The following is a 16,835-nucleotide window of genomic DNA, read 5'->3' on the forward strand; positions in this document are numbered from 1 at the left end:
AAAATCTGACACCAACCTACTTTCCAATGTTATGCCCTTCTATCTTTTTCTCTCTTTTTGGTACTCCTCCCTTATGTTTCACATCCCACACTACGTTTTACTTTTTCTGAGAAATGCTCCTGGTCCTCTCTCATGGCTAATTGACCCCTTTTCTCTCCTATTGAAACATTTTTATAACCTCTCTTTGACTCTTCATGTAGTATCTCTTAATTACTTCTTGACACCTCTGGCTCTTCCACTAGGAAGTTTTGCTGGTTGACTAGCTAAATGAATAGATGTATGGACGGAGGGTAGGTGGATCACAGGGCATCAGAAACAACTCATTTTGAGAATGTTTTGGCAATTCCATCACCATTCTTAGTTCTGTGGCTCCTCTCTCACTCCACCCTATTCTCTGCCAACATGGAACACAGGGAATTGACTGCAATGATAGTTCTTACACGTGGATGGAAGCTCCACAACTTCAGGACTGAAAACAACTCTGGAATGGCTTGCCCCAAAAGATAAAAAGTATCCTGATCACCCAGGAATGATACCCCTTACCTGCTTTCTTAATTCCCATGCCATAGCTGTCATCACGACCCAAATTAATAAATAAAACTGTTTAGCTGCAGAATTTAATTTTAAAAGCAAATTAAAAAGCAACAGGAGAGTTGTCCATCAATAGATGAGTGGATAATGAAGATTATCCAACAGAATATTACTCATCCATGAAAAGACCATTTGCAACAACATGGATAGACCTAGAGGGTATTATGCTAAGTGTGATAAGTCAGAGAAAGACAAATACTATATAATTTCACTTACTTGTATGTGTAATATAACATACAATACAAACAAACATATAAAACCAGAAATAAACTCACAGAAGCAGTGACAAAACTGATGGCTGCCAGAGGGGAGTGGATGCAGAGATGAACAAAAAGGGGAAGGGAATTAAGAAGTGTAAACTTCCCATTAGTAGATGAGTCACAGGGATGTAATGTACAGCATAGGGGGTAGAGTCAATATTCTAATAACTTCGTACAATAACAAATGGTTACTAGACTTATTGTGGTGATCACTCTGCAAGGTATATATAAATGTTAAATCACTATGTTGTACACCTGAAACTAATATAATATTTTATGTCAACTATAAGTCAAAATAAATTTTAAAAGCAATATAAGAGTTAATATAAGTTAGGTAAGTCTTTGTTTGATTTCCGACATACATCACTAGCTTACTAGATCCTTGAAGGCACTGTATATTTGAAAGACTGGGTCTTGTTCATATTAATATTATTCATATACCCCGGCACAGTTTCTTATACATAGCAAGTGTTTAACAAGATCCTTAGAATGACAATCATATTCTATCACAATTTATCAATCATGTCAAGTCAAACATGTGTCCACATCTTACCAAGTTACTGTTCAGGCCAATCCACACAGGTTCATTAAATGTTTGCATTTGCATCCATGCGAATGCATCAGTATAGGGATCTAGAATGCTAGCCATGAGAGAAGTGTGAAGCTTGCAGTAACTTTCTGCTTCATGCCATTGTAACTTTAACTTCATGAGAGAATAGCTACTTTCACCATACTTAATAAAGCCATCTGTTGGAACTGTTGCTGGAGAATTAGGCAAGGAAGAGTCTGGAGTACAAAGATTATTTTCATTAGTATTATCAATAAACATTACTTGAGTGCCATCAATACACATCTACTATATTTCATACATCATAAAACAATCGCAATTGCACAAATCCAAACCATCGGGTGTTAAAAATATTTTCAGGAGCCATTTCATACCTAAAACAAAGCTCTATTTTTAGTCAGTGTGCCTGATTGAATTAAATAATTTCCAAACTGTATTTAGAATATTAAGGTAATTATATAGTCATGTTTCTAAATTATAAAAAAAAAAGCTAGCAAATTGAATGAGATATAGTATCTGGGTGAAATAAATGGCACAGTTTCATCCCACCAATTAAAGAACATCTATCACCCTATCATTCCTAATCTTTATTTTTCCATGTGGGTCAAATGTCAAGGTCAAGAACAGTCTTCCTCTCCCTCCCCCATCTGTTCCACTCTATCCATGAATTTGCATCTATTTGTATCTCAGTGAGCCCTCCTGTGAGTAACACACCTTCAAGAGACAGGTGTAAGTTCTGGAATAAAGCCATCCATGAGTGCCTGGTTCATTTACCCTGGATCTCAGGATCAAGCTGTCCCTGCTCCTGACTTCCTGTGCCCTTCACCAGGCAGCCCACCTCTTATCCAAAACGACTCAGGGACTGGAGCCCTTTTAAGTCAGAATCATTTTGGCTTTCTGAGCTTTCCTCTTCAATCTCCAGAGTTGAGTAGTTGCAGTTGAGATTGTGTGTCCTGCAAAGCCTAAAATATTTACAATTTGTTTCTTTACATGAAAAGCTTGCCAACCTCTGGTCTAGGGTTCTAGATAACCTTGCCTACCGATTTTGTCTTGGCCACTTTTCTGCCTATTCCACTGTATATGAGCCAAACCCACCATCTGCCTTGTTCTGCCACTACATAAATGCCAAACTTCCTTTTGATTATGCTGGGAAGGCAACATAATCAACTCCAATTCAGCAGGTGGCGGCAGCTTTCTCTTTCTTCTGCTGTTGCTGCCACCTTGTGTTGGTAGAATGTCATTAAACCAAGAGACCTAGGCCAGGGTCCTTAAAATGTTACATTGCCCAGCTTGGGTTTGTCTTAAACGTTGCTGGGAAATTTTTGGACCACGGAAAGTAGAAAATGAAGCTTGAGATAGAGAAAAACAACAACAACAATAACTAGGCAACTTAGCTCGTCTGTCCAATTTGCTTCTTTATGAAAAACTTATTTTAAAAAAACGAAAATATTGAGAGGTTAGATTGTGGGCAATATTTTCTCTTCTTTATATTTTTTGTATTTTATAAATTTTCAACAGAGAACATATGTATTTTAAATAGTTTTTTGTTTACATGTATTTTATATTTTTATTCATATATTTGTATATGTTACATATAGAGAGATTTTGAAAAATATGATAAATGAGGGCACTAAACATCATCCTAATCCCACTATTCAAATATAGCCACTATTCTTATTTTCATTGTCTTTATTTAAAAGGGGGTTCATCGTGTCCTGTTTTGTTTTGCCTAATTGACAGTCTATAAAATGTTATGGTCTGCCTTTTCACTTTAATACTTTAACACCTTTCTTTAAGCCTAAATCTTCAAAATATTTTCATTGTTGGCAAATACTCTATCACTTACATTTATAATAAGAAGAAAAAGATTTTAAGTCAGCATGTGAATCATCATTCACTCCCAGAAGGAGCCTCTTCTCTCTGCCCAAAGAGCAGAGGCACAGCTGGCAATTCTGGGCCTAAGACTCTGGTCCCGTGGGGCACAGTGCAGAGAAGTGGCACGGCCTTTTCTTTAATAGTACAGTTGTTTAATTAAATTGTAATCATTAATGCAATAGCTGCCTCAATTTCATTCATATAATAAAAATGATGATATAATGATAGTTTAAAGCTGATGCAATCACAATTTTACAAACTAATTAAGAGTGAAAAATAGAAGACTATTAAAAATAGCGAAAAAGATGACATGTCATAGTGCTTAAAGTTTCTGTAACTTTTGGCAGGGCTTACATCTAAATCTCATACAGAATTCTTAATGACATTGAAACAGTTCTCTTCTCGGCCACATGGTATATATGGGTACTTGGAGTCTGGAAGAGACTGGCTTTGGGATTAATAAAGGTTAGAATGTCTGCAATACTTTTCAATCATCAGCAAGTGCCTGAAGTGATTTTCAGTCATTGTCGGCGTTAGTCAGAAGCTGCACTAGTTCCCTGATTGCCCAGGAAGAAGAAAAACATTTTAGTTCTGGAAGAAGTACCTTCTAACTCAAACTGATCCCCCAAGAACTGTACTTAGGATGACAGCAGACCCCACTTCAACCCTTATCTCTAGTTGATTTTCTTAATTTCTGGCATTCTTCTTGTGTAGCTAGACATTTTTATTCTAGTTTCACCAGAAAGTAAGATGCATACAACCATAATCTTGAATCTCAGTAAATATTCACATACTCTGTTTTATTTTCATTTAACAGGCTTTCTAAGCTGAAAAAAAGGAACACAAATCATGTAGCTACATTTTTTAAGAAACAGACCATATATGTATATATTATGTTTTGTGTCGATGTTTATCAAATTATGCAAGTTGAAATGGAATATTCTTATTCTGACTTTTTTTTTAAGTACAAGTAGGCAAACATCCCAAGTTTCTAGCAAAATTAGAAAGAGTTTCAACTTCATGTTTAATCTGCACAAACCTTTCTGGTAATGGATGAGAGGGCACACTCATGATTTACAGAAAATATCACCCATTTTATCTGTCACAGGTATGCACGGATTATAGTAAGAATCAAACCCGCCGGTGTGTAAGGGGATCCTTTTTAAAAATAAGGCTTTAGTTTTTAGAGCAGTTTAAGGTTACCAGAAAAAAAATGAGGGTGTCATTTAAAAAAAAAAAAAAAAAAGTAGCCGAAACCGGTTTGGCTCAGTGGATAGAGCGTCAGCCTGCGGACTCAAGGGTCCCAGGTTCGATTCCGGTCAAGGGCATGTACCTTGGTTGTGGGCACATCCCCGGTGGGGGGGGTGCAGGAGGCAGCTGATCGATGTTTCTCTCTCATCAATGTTTCTAACTCTCTATCCCTCTCTCTTCCTCTCTGTAAAAAATCAATAAAATATATATTTAAATAAATAAATAAAAAACGTATTTAAAAGCTCCAGCTCTGACAGGTGGGGAGGCTGTAGAACTCACCGGGAAGTGTCTGGCATATGTAGCCTCGCTTACTGTCACAGGTGTCGTCCATCCACTTTCCTGCCTCTTTGGACTTCGTTCCAATAACAACAACACAGTCAGCCTGCATATTTAGGGAGGGGGAGAGTGCGAATCGACAATTATTTAAATCAACTCATTAATAAGCCAAAATTCCAAATTTTAAGATTGTCCTCATTCATTTACAGCAAGTTCAATTCATCCTTATTTTCCATGCACTGCTCCAACTTTCCAGGTGGGTCCCTCACAATGAACTCTGGCCATTTAAATGAAAACCAAAAAGAGTTTGATAAATTTTGGATATAGTTCTGAGAAACTCTGCTATCAGAAATTTCATTAATTTCTATATCCACAGCCAACACAGCTACGATGGTCTTCTCCACCTCCCTGCCTCCAACCTCACTATCCCAAGAGTCTTGACAGTTAGGAACCCCCAATCCTATATTTCAAAGGTTCTTCCCTCATCCCCATCTCCCTTCTGTATGTATCTTCCATCGTCCTAATTCAGAATCTCTGATGTAGTCCTAAAAACCTGTATACAATAAGCATGTTTCCACCACAAAATGCATATGGAAAGTTCTCTTCCCATCTCTTTATCAAACTGTATTTCATCTTTCCATTTTTCAAGTCCTGAAACTGTAACATCACCATACATGGGTTTTGGTTCCTTTTTTTGAAATATAAATTTTTAGACACTCTAAGAACAAGTCTAGGAATAAAATCAACAAAAAGTAACAATGCTTTTTAACTAAAGGGTGAGATTACTGATTTTGTTTCTTTCTGTTGTTTCTGCTTTTCCTTGTTCTAAAAACACTTGTACAATAATAAATGTGTTTGTTGTTTATTTTTTTGCTTTACATGAAATTCACCTCCTGTCTCTGAAATCTTGCTAAGCAAAATCTATCTCATTCCGTTCTACTTTAATTTCTCCAGGAAGTTTTCAGGCCTCATTAACGTAAAGAGGAGTCAAAGAACTTCTCCACAGAAAATCCCTTACCCATCACCAAAATGTACCCACTCTGCAAATTAATTCTCATAAAGAAGTCATTTTGATCAGATCAGTTTCCTGCTCAAGCCTTTCACAGGGCATCTAAATTTCTCTAAATTCTGTTTTTCACCTTCCAAAGCTTACTCCTATTTCTTTTTTGTACAAAACCCCTGCTACATCCAAAACCAATTATTCCTGAACAAACCTACCTTGTGCTTTTCTCTGGAAGACTTTACTCACCTTGCCCACCGAACAGGGGCTTCCCCATCCTCCTACCAAGTGCCCCTCGCCATTCTGTTTTAAACTTCTCGAGAAAACGACCCCTAGCGATTCTTTCTCATATTCCTTCCCTCCACCCAGTGAAGGGCTCCACGGGTGAGTGTTGACTAATTAAACCACTCCATCCGATAGTAACTTCCTTTCCTCCGAACTACTACATGCTTTACAGCTGGTGCTAGTTATGCACTTTCATTTCTTTGCTGTCTTCTTTCTTATATAATACGTGTGGTCTAGCTTCAGTGTGAGCTTCTTTAAGAACAAAATCTTAATGTTTTTCACAATGCTCAGCACGGTGTTTAACACTGATTAGTTGACAGTTCGATGATATGAGATTAAAAGTAGTAAAATAAAGAAGCAATCATCTGTCTCTTAGGTTAATGTACTAAAGCCCTTAGCACAGCGTTTGGCATTCTACAAACATTCGCTCAGTAATGATGATGGGGAGGAGGAGGACATCTTTAGAAGTAGTAGTAGCTTCCAGACTACACCCCAAACACTTCAACAGCTTCAGGAGTTTAGGGGCAGCTGATAACGCTGGGTCCCAGTTCCCTCCTGCCTACCACCTAGGCCCACCATGGAGCTGGCTTTTCCACCCCCACACTGAAGAGTTCTTAGCTGAATCTGTACCCCTTCTTTCAAGGCTGGCTTAGTCTGAAACAGTTCAGATCTGCAAGAATGAATCAGACCACGAAGCACTCTGGTTGATTTTTCGCAGATTAATCGCAAATATGATGACTTTAAACAAACTGATAGGGCGTAGAGAGGTGACTTGGAAGTGATATTTACATCTTCATATGAAAGACTGCTCCTTCTTCCGCCAGGATATCCTTTTCCCCAGTTGGTGTAGTGAACTCCTCGCCCATCCGTCCAAAGGAAAGTATGCTCTGAATTGACATCATTCAGCCCAGTCCAGGCATTAAAAGTGGAATCTTTCATATGATAGGTAATAAATGCTGAAAGAAAGTATCACACGATAATTTGTAACTTCGGGGGGAAATACTGAAAATATGGAAAATATTCAAAATACATTAATTTAAAAATATCAAGCATGTGATCAATGTCTCTATTATTATTTAAAAGCACATAGCATGAAAACACACACATCCTAACCTTGCATTGTGTTATTGCTTCAGCTCGGGACTTTAAAAAGTTTCGTACAATAGAAGTCTAGGTTTTATCTGGGCCACTACAGACGGTTGTACAGGTTGTGCTCTGCCCAAGGGCCCTGGGACAAGGGAGCCTAAAGTCTGCCCCACACCCCGATCTGCGTTGCAGCTGCCGACAAGCCTGTGGAAAAGGTACATTTTTCTAACTCATGCCCAGTCATGCTGAGTTAGCAGACAACCTGATTCTAGAAACAAAATAATCTGATTAGAACAACGAGGGGCAGAGAGGGCTCTTCATCCAGAAAAGTTTTTTCAATGAACACTATTTATCAAAACAAGATACTTTAGACTGTCAAATGATCACACCAGTTTGCCAAACCAAAAGAGCTGCCCACCTGGAACTCCCCCTGGGCAGCCAACTCCTAGGGGTCAGCAGCTGTCCAGTGAGTGTGCTTGGACCCAGAGGCACCCTGATGCTAAGCACTCACATTATTAAGAGAGATCTAGAAAAATTCCAAGAATGTAGAACAAACATGGCTTCTTGAATCCTTACCAATCCCGTGGCAGAGGGGATGGTGGAAAATATCCAGAAGCAGTAAAAGGCTTAAATGTGCATGCGCCCCTCCCGCCTCCTTGAGGCCCTCCCCATGTTTCCCACAGCAGCTATCTTCTGGGCCAGAAACACCTGCCGGCACCTGTGGGTGCCTAGGCGGATAAGCATCAATTCCACAGAACAACAATTTCTAAATATTTATGTGCAAACACGACTCCCGAGTGCAAATGGAAAACTGAATGACTAAGCACTAAAGTTACTAATAGAAAATGCAAAATACAGAGAAGCCTGCACAGACACAATTATCTGTTTATTCAGGAACGAACAATTCTACCCTAACCGGTTTGGCTCAGTGGATAGAGAGTCGGCCTGTGGACTGAAGGGTCCCAGGTTCGATTCCAGTCAAGGGCATGTCCCTTGGTTGTGGGCACATCCCCAGTAGGGGGTGTGCAAGAGGCAGCTGATAGAATCTCATCAATGTTTCTAACTCTCTATCCCTCTCCCTTCCTCTCTGTAAAAAATCAATAAATTTTTAAAAGAGTGCTAATGTGCCGAAACCGGTTTGGCTCAGTGGATAGAGCGTCAGCCTGCGGACTGGGAGGTCCCGGGTTCGATTCCGGTCAAGGGCATGTACCTTGGTTGCGGGCACATCCCCAGTGGGGAGTGTGCAGGAGGCGGCTGATCGATGTTTCTCTCTCATCGATGTTTCTGGCTCTCTATCCCTTTCTCTTCCTCTCTGTAAAAACTCAATAAAATATATTTTTTAAAAAAAAATAAATAAATAAAAGAGTGCTAATGTTAAAAATAAATAAATAAATAAATAAATAAATAAATAAATAATTCCATGGAAAGCCCATTGCTCCGTGATTACTCTTTTGCAGAGTAGTGGATGCTCAGGGATGTGTCTATTTTTCAATTAACTAAAGGTTAAAAAAATTGTTTTGTCTTCTAACATTTTTTCAGAGAGAGAGAGAGAGAGAAGAGCATGGGTAGTTATTGATTTTAGTTTTATTTCCTAAAGAAGATCATAACTTTTACCCTATCCCCAACTCAAAATTAAATGTGGAAAAGCTCTACTGCCAATATTTCAGCACTGACTTTTTTTTCTGCCAAAAACCACAATAAGAATTCAACAACGTGTGCCTGTTTTGCCAGGAATAATGTTATTTTATGTGAAAATTGTTTCCTTCTGCACATCTCTATTACCCAGGTTCTAATTTTGTTATGCCAGGAATCAGCCCTTTGTGGTTAAGAGAGGGATCAATTATTGTGTTCCTCTGCTGGGTAGCAAAGCCCAAAATGTGGTAGGCTAGTTAGAGAAATGTGGATATTATATTCTTACAATTTTTTTATTGTACTAGTATGCTATGGTTTGACCCTCTTGCTTTAGCGTCTGGCAAGTTACTGAACTTGTCGAAAGTGCTCAGTGAAAGTGTGGTTGATTTAGCATACAATGTGTTCCAAGAGAGCAGACAGCACATTGACGGAGCAAATGAACATTTGGGAGAGTACCATACAGGGTCTAGTGTCTTTCTTTTTTCTTGTATTTTTTGAGATAATACCATTTATCCAGAATGTGATTTTAGACATCAAAGAATCTTGGAACCAAAAAGGAACTTAGAAATTACCCAGACCGCATCTCTCACCTACAACATTGCATCAATTCATTTGTACAACAAACATTTATTGAGCATCTTCCACACTATGTACTAGTCCAGTGGTTGGCAAACTCATTAGTCAACAGAGCCAAATATCAACAGTACAATGATTGAAATTTCTTTTGAGAGCCAAATATTTTAAACTTAAACTTCTTCTAACGCCACTTCTTCAAAATAGACTCGCCCAGGCCATGGCGTTTTGTGGAAGAGCCACACTCAAGGGGCCAAAGAGCCGCATGTGGCTCGAGAGCCGCAGTTTGCCGACCACGGTTCTAGGCCTTCCTTCTGGAACCACATAGGATGATCCTTGAAAAGCCCATCCTCTCTTTTCTAGGTGCCTCTCAAACATTCCTCACTTGCTACTTGCTGTAGTTTCCAACTGTTCAGCAGTTTAGCCACTTTCATCTGAATAGCCTACAGCTGGTCAACATCCTCCTTAAAGAGGCAAGTCACAAATTCAACCTCATATCTATTTCAGATAAGGTGGCTCGGAGAAGTCCATGCAGAAGTGGTCAAGCACCTTTCATCTGAGAGCAGTGATTTTACAACCTGCTATATGGTTAGGGTATGTTTTCTCTTTCAGTGCTCTTCTTCAGAGCTCTGGCTTATCCTTATATTTTATCAAAATGCATTTCTCAATTTGTTCAAAGTTTATATTAAAAAATCAATTTTATTGTATTATAAGTTACATGGTAAAATGACTAGAAAAGCAGTAAATGGGAAATCAGCAATTTCTCATTTACTGCTAGAATGACTCTGTTTTTCTTTGCCTCTTTGGGGAGCAAGCTGGTTTGGTGGGAACAGAATGGGATGTAAACTGGGATACCCAGCTTGATTCCCAACCCTATTGTTTACTCAGCAAGCTCCTGATTCCAGGCTCTCTGAACACCACTTTCCCACTCACAAAGTGGGATAGTGATACCTGCTTTACAGAGTTGTTCTGACAATGAAGAGGAACTTTATATGCAAAACTAGAGGTCTGCTGCATGAATTCATGCATGGGTGGGGTGGGATCAGGGGGCCCTAGCCAGCGATCAGGGCCAATCGGGTCCGTCTCACCCAGTCCCAAATGGGGCCGATCAGGGCCAGCCAGGGGGAGGGACCCCGGGAGGTTGCCCGGCCACGGGAGATTGGCTGTGGAAGCGCACTGACCACGAGGAGGCAGCTCCTGTGTTGAGCGTCTGCCCCCTGTGGTCAGTGAATATCATAGCTACTGGCTGGTCATCTGGCTGTCTGGTCATAATAGTCACTTAGGCTTTTATATATATAGATGTCCAGCATGGTGCCTACAACTGAATAAAATAAAATAGTTTTCACTATGGGCTTGATTTTTTCCCCTTTCTACATTTTCCTTTTGAAAACCACAAACTCATTTACAATCACAATCCTATATAATAAAAGGCTAACATGCAAATCAACCAAATGGAAGAACAACCAGTCGCTATGACATGCACTGACCACCAGGGGGCAGGCGCTCAACACAGGAGCTGCCCCCTGGTGGTCAGTGCGCTCCCACATGGGGAGTGCCGCTCAGCCAGAAGCCGGGCTCACGGCTGGCGAAAGCAGCGGCGGTGGCAGGAGCCTCTCCTGCCTCCACGGCAGCGCTAAGGATGTCCAACTGCTGGTTTAGGCGGGGAGCGGGCCTAAGCCCTCAGTCGCACATTCCCCAGGGGCTCCCAGACTGAGAGAGGGTGCAGGCCAGGCTGAGGGATCCCCCTGAGTGCATGAATTTCATGCAGTGGGCCTCTAGTATTCCATAACTTCATGAAGAAATTACATGTCCAAAAGCACAATTGATTGTACAATGGCCTACATACCTTGCTCTCTTTCATTGCGTATGGATACCAGATTTCCTCCAAATCCTATGCAAGCTTTTCGTGCTTCTTGCCATGTTTTTCTTTCTTGTTCAACAAATCCAAAGATTTTGAGACACTGGGATGAAAGAGGAAAAAATCCAGAGATTAACTAAAGATACTAGTAAAAAGTCTACTGAAATGCATCAAAATTATTTATAAAGATTAAAACTAAATATAAATTTCCTCACAACTAAATAGAGATCTAAAATATTAAGTCTTATTACAAGCTTTTTTTTGCAAACCTCCTTTCTCTTTTTGGACAAAGGGTACAACAATTTGGTTAATATATTCATGTATACTCTTAATTTCTGTAAAGAATTTGACATAGGAATCTCCATCAATTCTTACCAAAAATTTTCTAAAATGATGAAGTAAAGCAAAAGTTAACTTTAAGCTGAAAGATTTGCATTACCACTCTCCATATAAGAATCAGTGTCAAGATTGCAACTCATTTCTTTCTTACCTTGTTGTTGTAGAAACTCCAACCTTCCTTACAACCTCCTGGGGCTGGGGTCACGGTAGGAATAACGGTGGCATTGATGCTACTGTTATGTCGCTGGCAGATGAAGGGATTTGGATAACCACAATTAATGTCATTCCAATGCCCTGGCAAAGAACAAAATAGTTAAATCAGATTTGCATGTTTAATATGCAAAATGCATGTCTATAAATATATATATACATATATACATATATATGTATACACACACACAAGTATGTATATATATGTGTGTGTATGTGTGTATATATATATATACACACACACATACACATATCCTATCTAATAAAAGAGTAATATGCAAATTGACTGTCACTCTAAGACACAAGATGCCCACCCCCATATGGTCAAAGATGGCTGCCCACATGTGGACACAAGATGGCTGCCACAAGATGGCCGGCAGAGGAGGGAAGTTGGGGGGGACCAGGCCTTCAGGGGAGGGCAGTTGGGGGGGGCAGGCCTGCAAGGGAGGGCAGTTGGGGGAGGCCAGGCCTGCAGGGGAGGGTAGTTAGGGGTGACCAGACCAGCAGGGGAGGGCATTTGGGGCCAACCAAACTTGCAGGTGAGGGCAGTTAGGAGTGACCAGGCCGGCAGGGGAGGGCAGTTAGGGGCAATTGGGCCAGCCGGGGAGCAGTTAGGTGTCAATCAGGCTGGCAGGGGAGTGGTTAGGGGGTGACAGAAGTGGTTAGGGGCAATCAGGAGCAGTTAGGTGTCAATCAGGCTGGCAGGGGAGTGGTTAGGCTGGCAGACAGAAGTGGTTAGGGGCAATCAGGCAGAGGCAGGTGAGCAGTTGGGAGCCTGCAGTCCTGGATTGTGAGAGGGATCTCCCAGATTGGAGACAATGCAAGCTGGGCTGAGGGACAACCCTCCCCCCACCCTTGCACGAATTTCGTGCACTGGGCCTCTAGTATGTGTGTATATATATACACACACACACATATGAAGAGTTCTCAAAAGTGGTTTAGACTACAATCAAACTTTAATTAATGCTAGTGACTCAAAAAGCCAATGCAATATCCTTTCACTCTTTCACTTGAACTAGTTCAAATTTATAAAGAGCTTCCTATGAGCCATGTACACACTTGGAATTACAGATATACGTAGCCAGTTATAGCAAATGGTAAAAATGTTATAACAAACTTTCTATATACCAAACATTTATTTAGTGTTTTAGAAGTATTATCTTGTTTAATTTTCTCAACAGATAGGTTCTATCTTTATTCCAATTTAGAAGAAAAAGACTGGAGAGAGAGATGTTTAAAGGAGATAAACATTCTGGATATTTTCTTCAAGTCAGAACATAAAAAAATATTTCATAAAAAGAGAAGTGAGATGATTGTGTAATTTAATAGAATAAATGTTAAGCATCCCTTACCTTTATAAATTCGATTATTAGGTGGCTAAAATTAGAACTCTCCTTTATTCTCTCTTCTATCTGACTTAATTGCACAACCTCCTACTTTTAGCCAAAGGAGGTATAGCAAATGACACATCACACCACAAGCCAAACTCAAGATATGTATATTGTCTACCTGAATTTGAATACATGACTACACAGTTTTCATCGTCATTTGCGAAATTGGGTTCACCTGGGGCCCAAGCCACAAAATTCACCTTGCTTCCATCCATCCAACTGGAAAACAAAATGCAGGAATTTAATAACAGTCCAATCATTAGAATAACTGGCTACAGCCTAGTGGTGTGAACAGGCAAGTCAATCAAGATGAAGGAATCACAGGATCCTAAGCTGATAGAGATGAGGACTCTAGAGAGCAGTTCTAGAGAGAGGGTTCCAGACAGAGGGTTCTAGAGAGAGGTTCTGGAGAGACTAGCAGGAAAACCCCAAAGGTGGTTGGTGCTTCTGGTGCATTGTGCTCCTGGAGCAACCGGATGCCTTGGCTACTTTGCTTTCTTTGCCCTCCCTGGAAGACGCTGGCTTTAGCCTTGAAATGGGAGAAGAAATGGAGATGCCCATTACTTTGGAAGTGGGTCAGAGCAAAAATCCTCCCAGAATACTTTGTTTTTTAATAAACAAAAATTTATTTCTCGCAGTCTGGAGGCTGAAAGTCCAAGATCAAAGCTCTGGCAGATTTGGTGTCTGGTGAGAGCCCGCTTCCTGATTCACCTCCCATAATACTTCTTGGGCATCGTTGCCACAAAACACAACCACAGAGAGGCTGAGAATATAGAGATGCTTATGAAGCCCATTCTCTAAATTTCACGTTTTCTCTGGATTTTCTTGTTATATGGACCAATATTTGTTTTAATAAATTATAGGAATCCAGAGACATTTAGCAGGAAAAGGACCAAGAGATCATTGAAGAGATCTCTCATGCCTATCCAAAAGAGCTTCAAACACTTCTGATCTTTAAAAATAATGAGTGTGAGCTTAGGTCTCATTCCACAAAAATGGCAGTTAATAGCCAGAGGGAACATATGTGACTAAAACATCTTTCTGTGCATGAGCCAGGAAGACATATCTGCTCTTCAAATTTAGGAGAACATGCATATAAATGAACAAGCAGAGAAACCCCCCAAACTTCCTAATTTCCTCCCTCCCACAGCTTTCCTGGCCCCTGTTCCCTATGGAAAACAGTAGAGTCATTTCTTGGAAAGGAAAGCATCTCCTGCAGTTAACACAGTTTTTCAAAGTTGTGATGTTAAAGCAGTGAATGGAGGGACATAAAAGGACCCTTTGGTTCTGTGTGCCAAGGCATCCCAGTGGAAACTGTAATTTTTAAAATAAATTCCGTGTTCGTATGCATATAATACATCTTCTTAGCAGGTGATTTACTAACAGGTGACAGCATTCAAAAACAAAGACAGGTCAAGTTTTGCAAGATTAAATCAGATTTTGAGTTATTCGAAAACTAGAATGCTGAAAACATTTAACAGGATTATTTCTCATTCTTTTTGGTTTTATGAAAGATGCTTTTAAGGTAAAGAACCCTGGTGGTTTTTAAAAATGCATGCAGCAAAATAAAATCCTCAAAATAACTTAGGTGTTTATCCGATCACTAGCTTAAGCAAAATTGTTTTATTTTTATTTACTTACGAAAACTTTTTATCCAAGCTGATCAATAGACCAATAAAATATGCTGGCTGTACATCCATCCTGTTTACCTAAAACACGGAAGTTTACATATAGTTCAATTTATATTTACATAATAGGCAGATTCTTAAATAAAACTTATACATTAATGAAGCAGTCTATTTGGGACTTCTAAGGAAGAAATTCATGTAGAAATTTTGTGGTATATTCAATGTTATGTTTTTCATAAAAAGAAAAAGAAAAATATGCACATTATATAACAATTTGCATTTATAAAGCAAATATCTAAAGTAGCTCTATAATGTTGAATGTCTATAGTAATTAGGTTGTTTGAAGGCCATCTGTTAAACAAAGTCACAATTTAGGATTATGTGTCTAAGGAAAGACTTCTTGATCCATGCATATTTTTGTGCAATATTAGATAATTTCAAACCAAAGTATATCTATAAAGATGAAGATAAGTCAGACTACACTCTTACTACCTTTGTAATCAAATAAATCTTTATTTCTCATTACTGTTCAACTTTTTTCCTGCTCTCTTTCCTATCCTTTTTCTGGCAAAACACAAAGATGCCATGAAGATTTTTAAAGAGAAAGATTGAACCAAGAACTCTTAGAAAAAACAAATTACACCTTCACTCTTAGCTGACAAGAAAGATTTTTATATGAATAATCAAGCTGTACTATCTATTAACCAACAATTTGGTTCAACTAAAATAGATTTTTAAATTAATAATCAACCTGCACTATACACAAAGAATTGATATAAACAACTAGTTAGATATTACAATCTTTGAAAATCAAATTAGTGAACTCAAAGCCATGAAGTATGAATCCCCACAAAGCCCAGACTACAAAGGGTTTCTGTAATTCTTCACTGAATATTGAAGCAACAGGTCATTCATTTCTATCATGGCCAACATCCCCACATTTATGTCTTTACCCTGACCTTAGAAGGTGCAAATTCATCACATAATTTCAAGTTGCACCACAGGGTACCAACTATAGACATTGTCTTTGCTTAACACATGTCACTGATCCATTCTTAAATTAATCATTTTCTTACATGTTTCCATAGAAACTTCTTTTCACTTTCACTTTGAATGGAAACAAGATCACCAAAATTCCTCTTGCAAAATCCTCGTGCATTGTCCATTGTTTCCGACTCTTTACTAAAATAATACTGGTAGTCTTTGTAAATAACCCACCCATCTTCAGTGACTGGTGGATCTGAAAAATTCATGGAAAAAGGTGATGGATTTTACTTTGGTGAATTCAAGAATCTGGTATGTATGGTACACACAAATGAAAAGAGCAGGGTAGCTAATCTATCAGAGGTATCTGCAACTCCAAGAGCCCAGAGTCAGCAGGGTGCTTATGCTAAATACAGACTGAAATGCCTAAGGCCAGATTGCCACTTGCCCCAACTCTGTGCAAGCTCACGACTTTCTCTTCCCAACAAAGTTCCATGGACTGGTATCTCTATTGGGTAAAAGAACTTCCAGCTTTACCTTCATCAATAGGATCACATAGCTGGAAGGATTTACATCCATGCATCAGTGATGTGCTAGGTATAAGAAGTGGAGGCTGTGAGAAAGCATCTCTTATCTCCACATAACAAACAACTTGTAACAGATGGACTAGGGTGCTTCCGTGTATAACAGGAAAACCAAAGAATTCACATACCAGGAAAGTTCCTAAGGCTTCTGCCAAACCATAAAATTCTATGGTTCTGTGCTGATGCAGACGGAATAGAAGCCCCCAAAGATATCTAGATCCTAATCTCTGGAATCTGTGAATGTTACCTTACACAGAAAAGGCACTTGGTAGATGGGACTAAATTAAGGGAGATGGAGAGATTATCCTAGATTATGTGGTTGGGCCCTAAATATAACCTCAAGTATCCTTATAGAGGGAGATTTGACTCCAGAAGAAGGAAACAATGTGACAAATGAAGCAAGATGCCACATTGCTGGCTCTGAAGATGAAGAAGGGGGCCATG

At 39.4% G+C, this 16,835-nt stretch overlaps 1 protein-coding gene across 1 annotated transcript in view; it reads right to left on the bottom strand.

The window, feature by feature from the left end:
- The window catches only part of MRC1 (mannose receptor C-type 1), a 97,998-nt gene that overhangs the window by 18,003 nt on the left and 63,160 nt on the right, over positions 1–16,835 (bottom strand). The window contains exons 17-24 of the mRNA XM_079795350.1: positions 15,900–16,063; positions 14,837–14,904; positions 13,314–13,414; positions 11,746–11,888; positions 11,244–11,358; positions 6,896–7,062; positions 4,825–4,927; positions 1,405–1,637 (exon numbers count right to left, since the gene is read on the bottom strand). Coding sequence (XP_079651476.1) covers positions 1,405–1,637; positions 4,825–4,927; positions 6,896–7,062; positions 11,244–11,358; positions 11,746–11,888; positions 13,314–13,414; positions 14,837–14,904; positions 15,900–16,063 — 1,094 coding nt within the window. The remainder of the gene's footprint in view (positions 1–1,404; positions 1,638–4,824; positions 4,928–6,895; positions 7,063–11,243; positions 11,359–11,745; positions 11,889–13,313; positions 13,415–14,836; positions 14,905–15,899; positions 16,064–16,835) is intronic.

The sequence above is a fragment of the Cnephaeus nilssonii genome (genome assembly GCF_951640355.1).
Source record: "Cnephaeus nilssonii genome assembly, chromosome: 1".
In the NCBI taxonomy this organism is placed as follows: Eukaryota; Metazoa; Chordata; class Mammalia; order Chiroptera; family Vespertilionidae; genus Cnephaeus; species Cnephaeus nilssonii.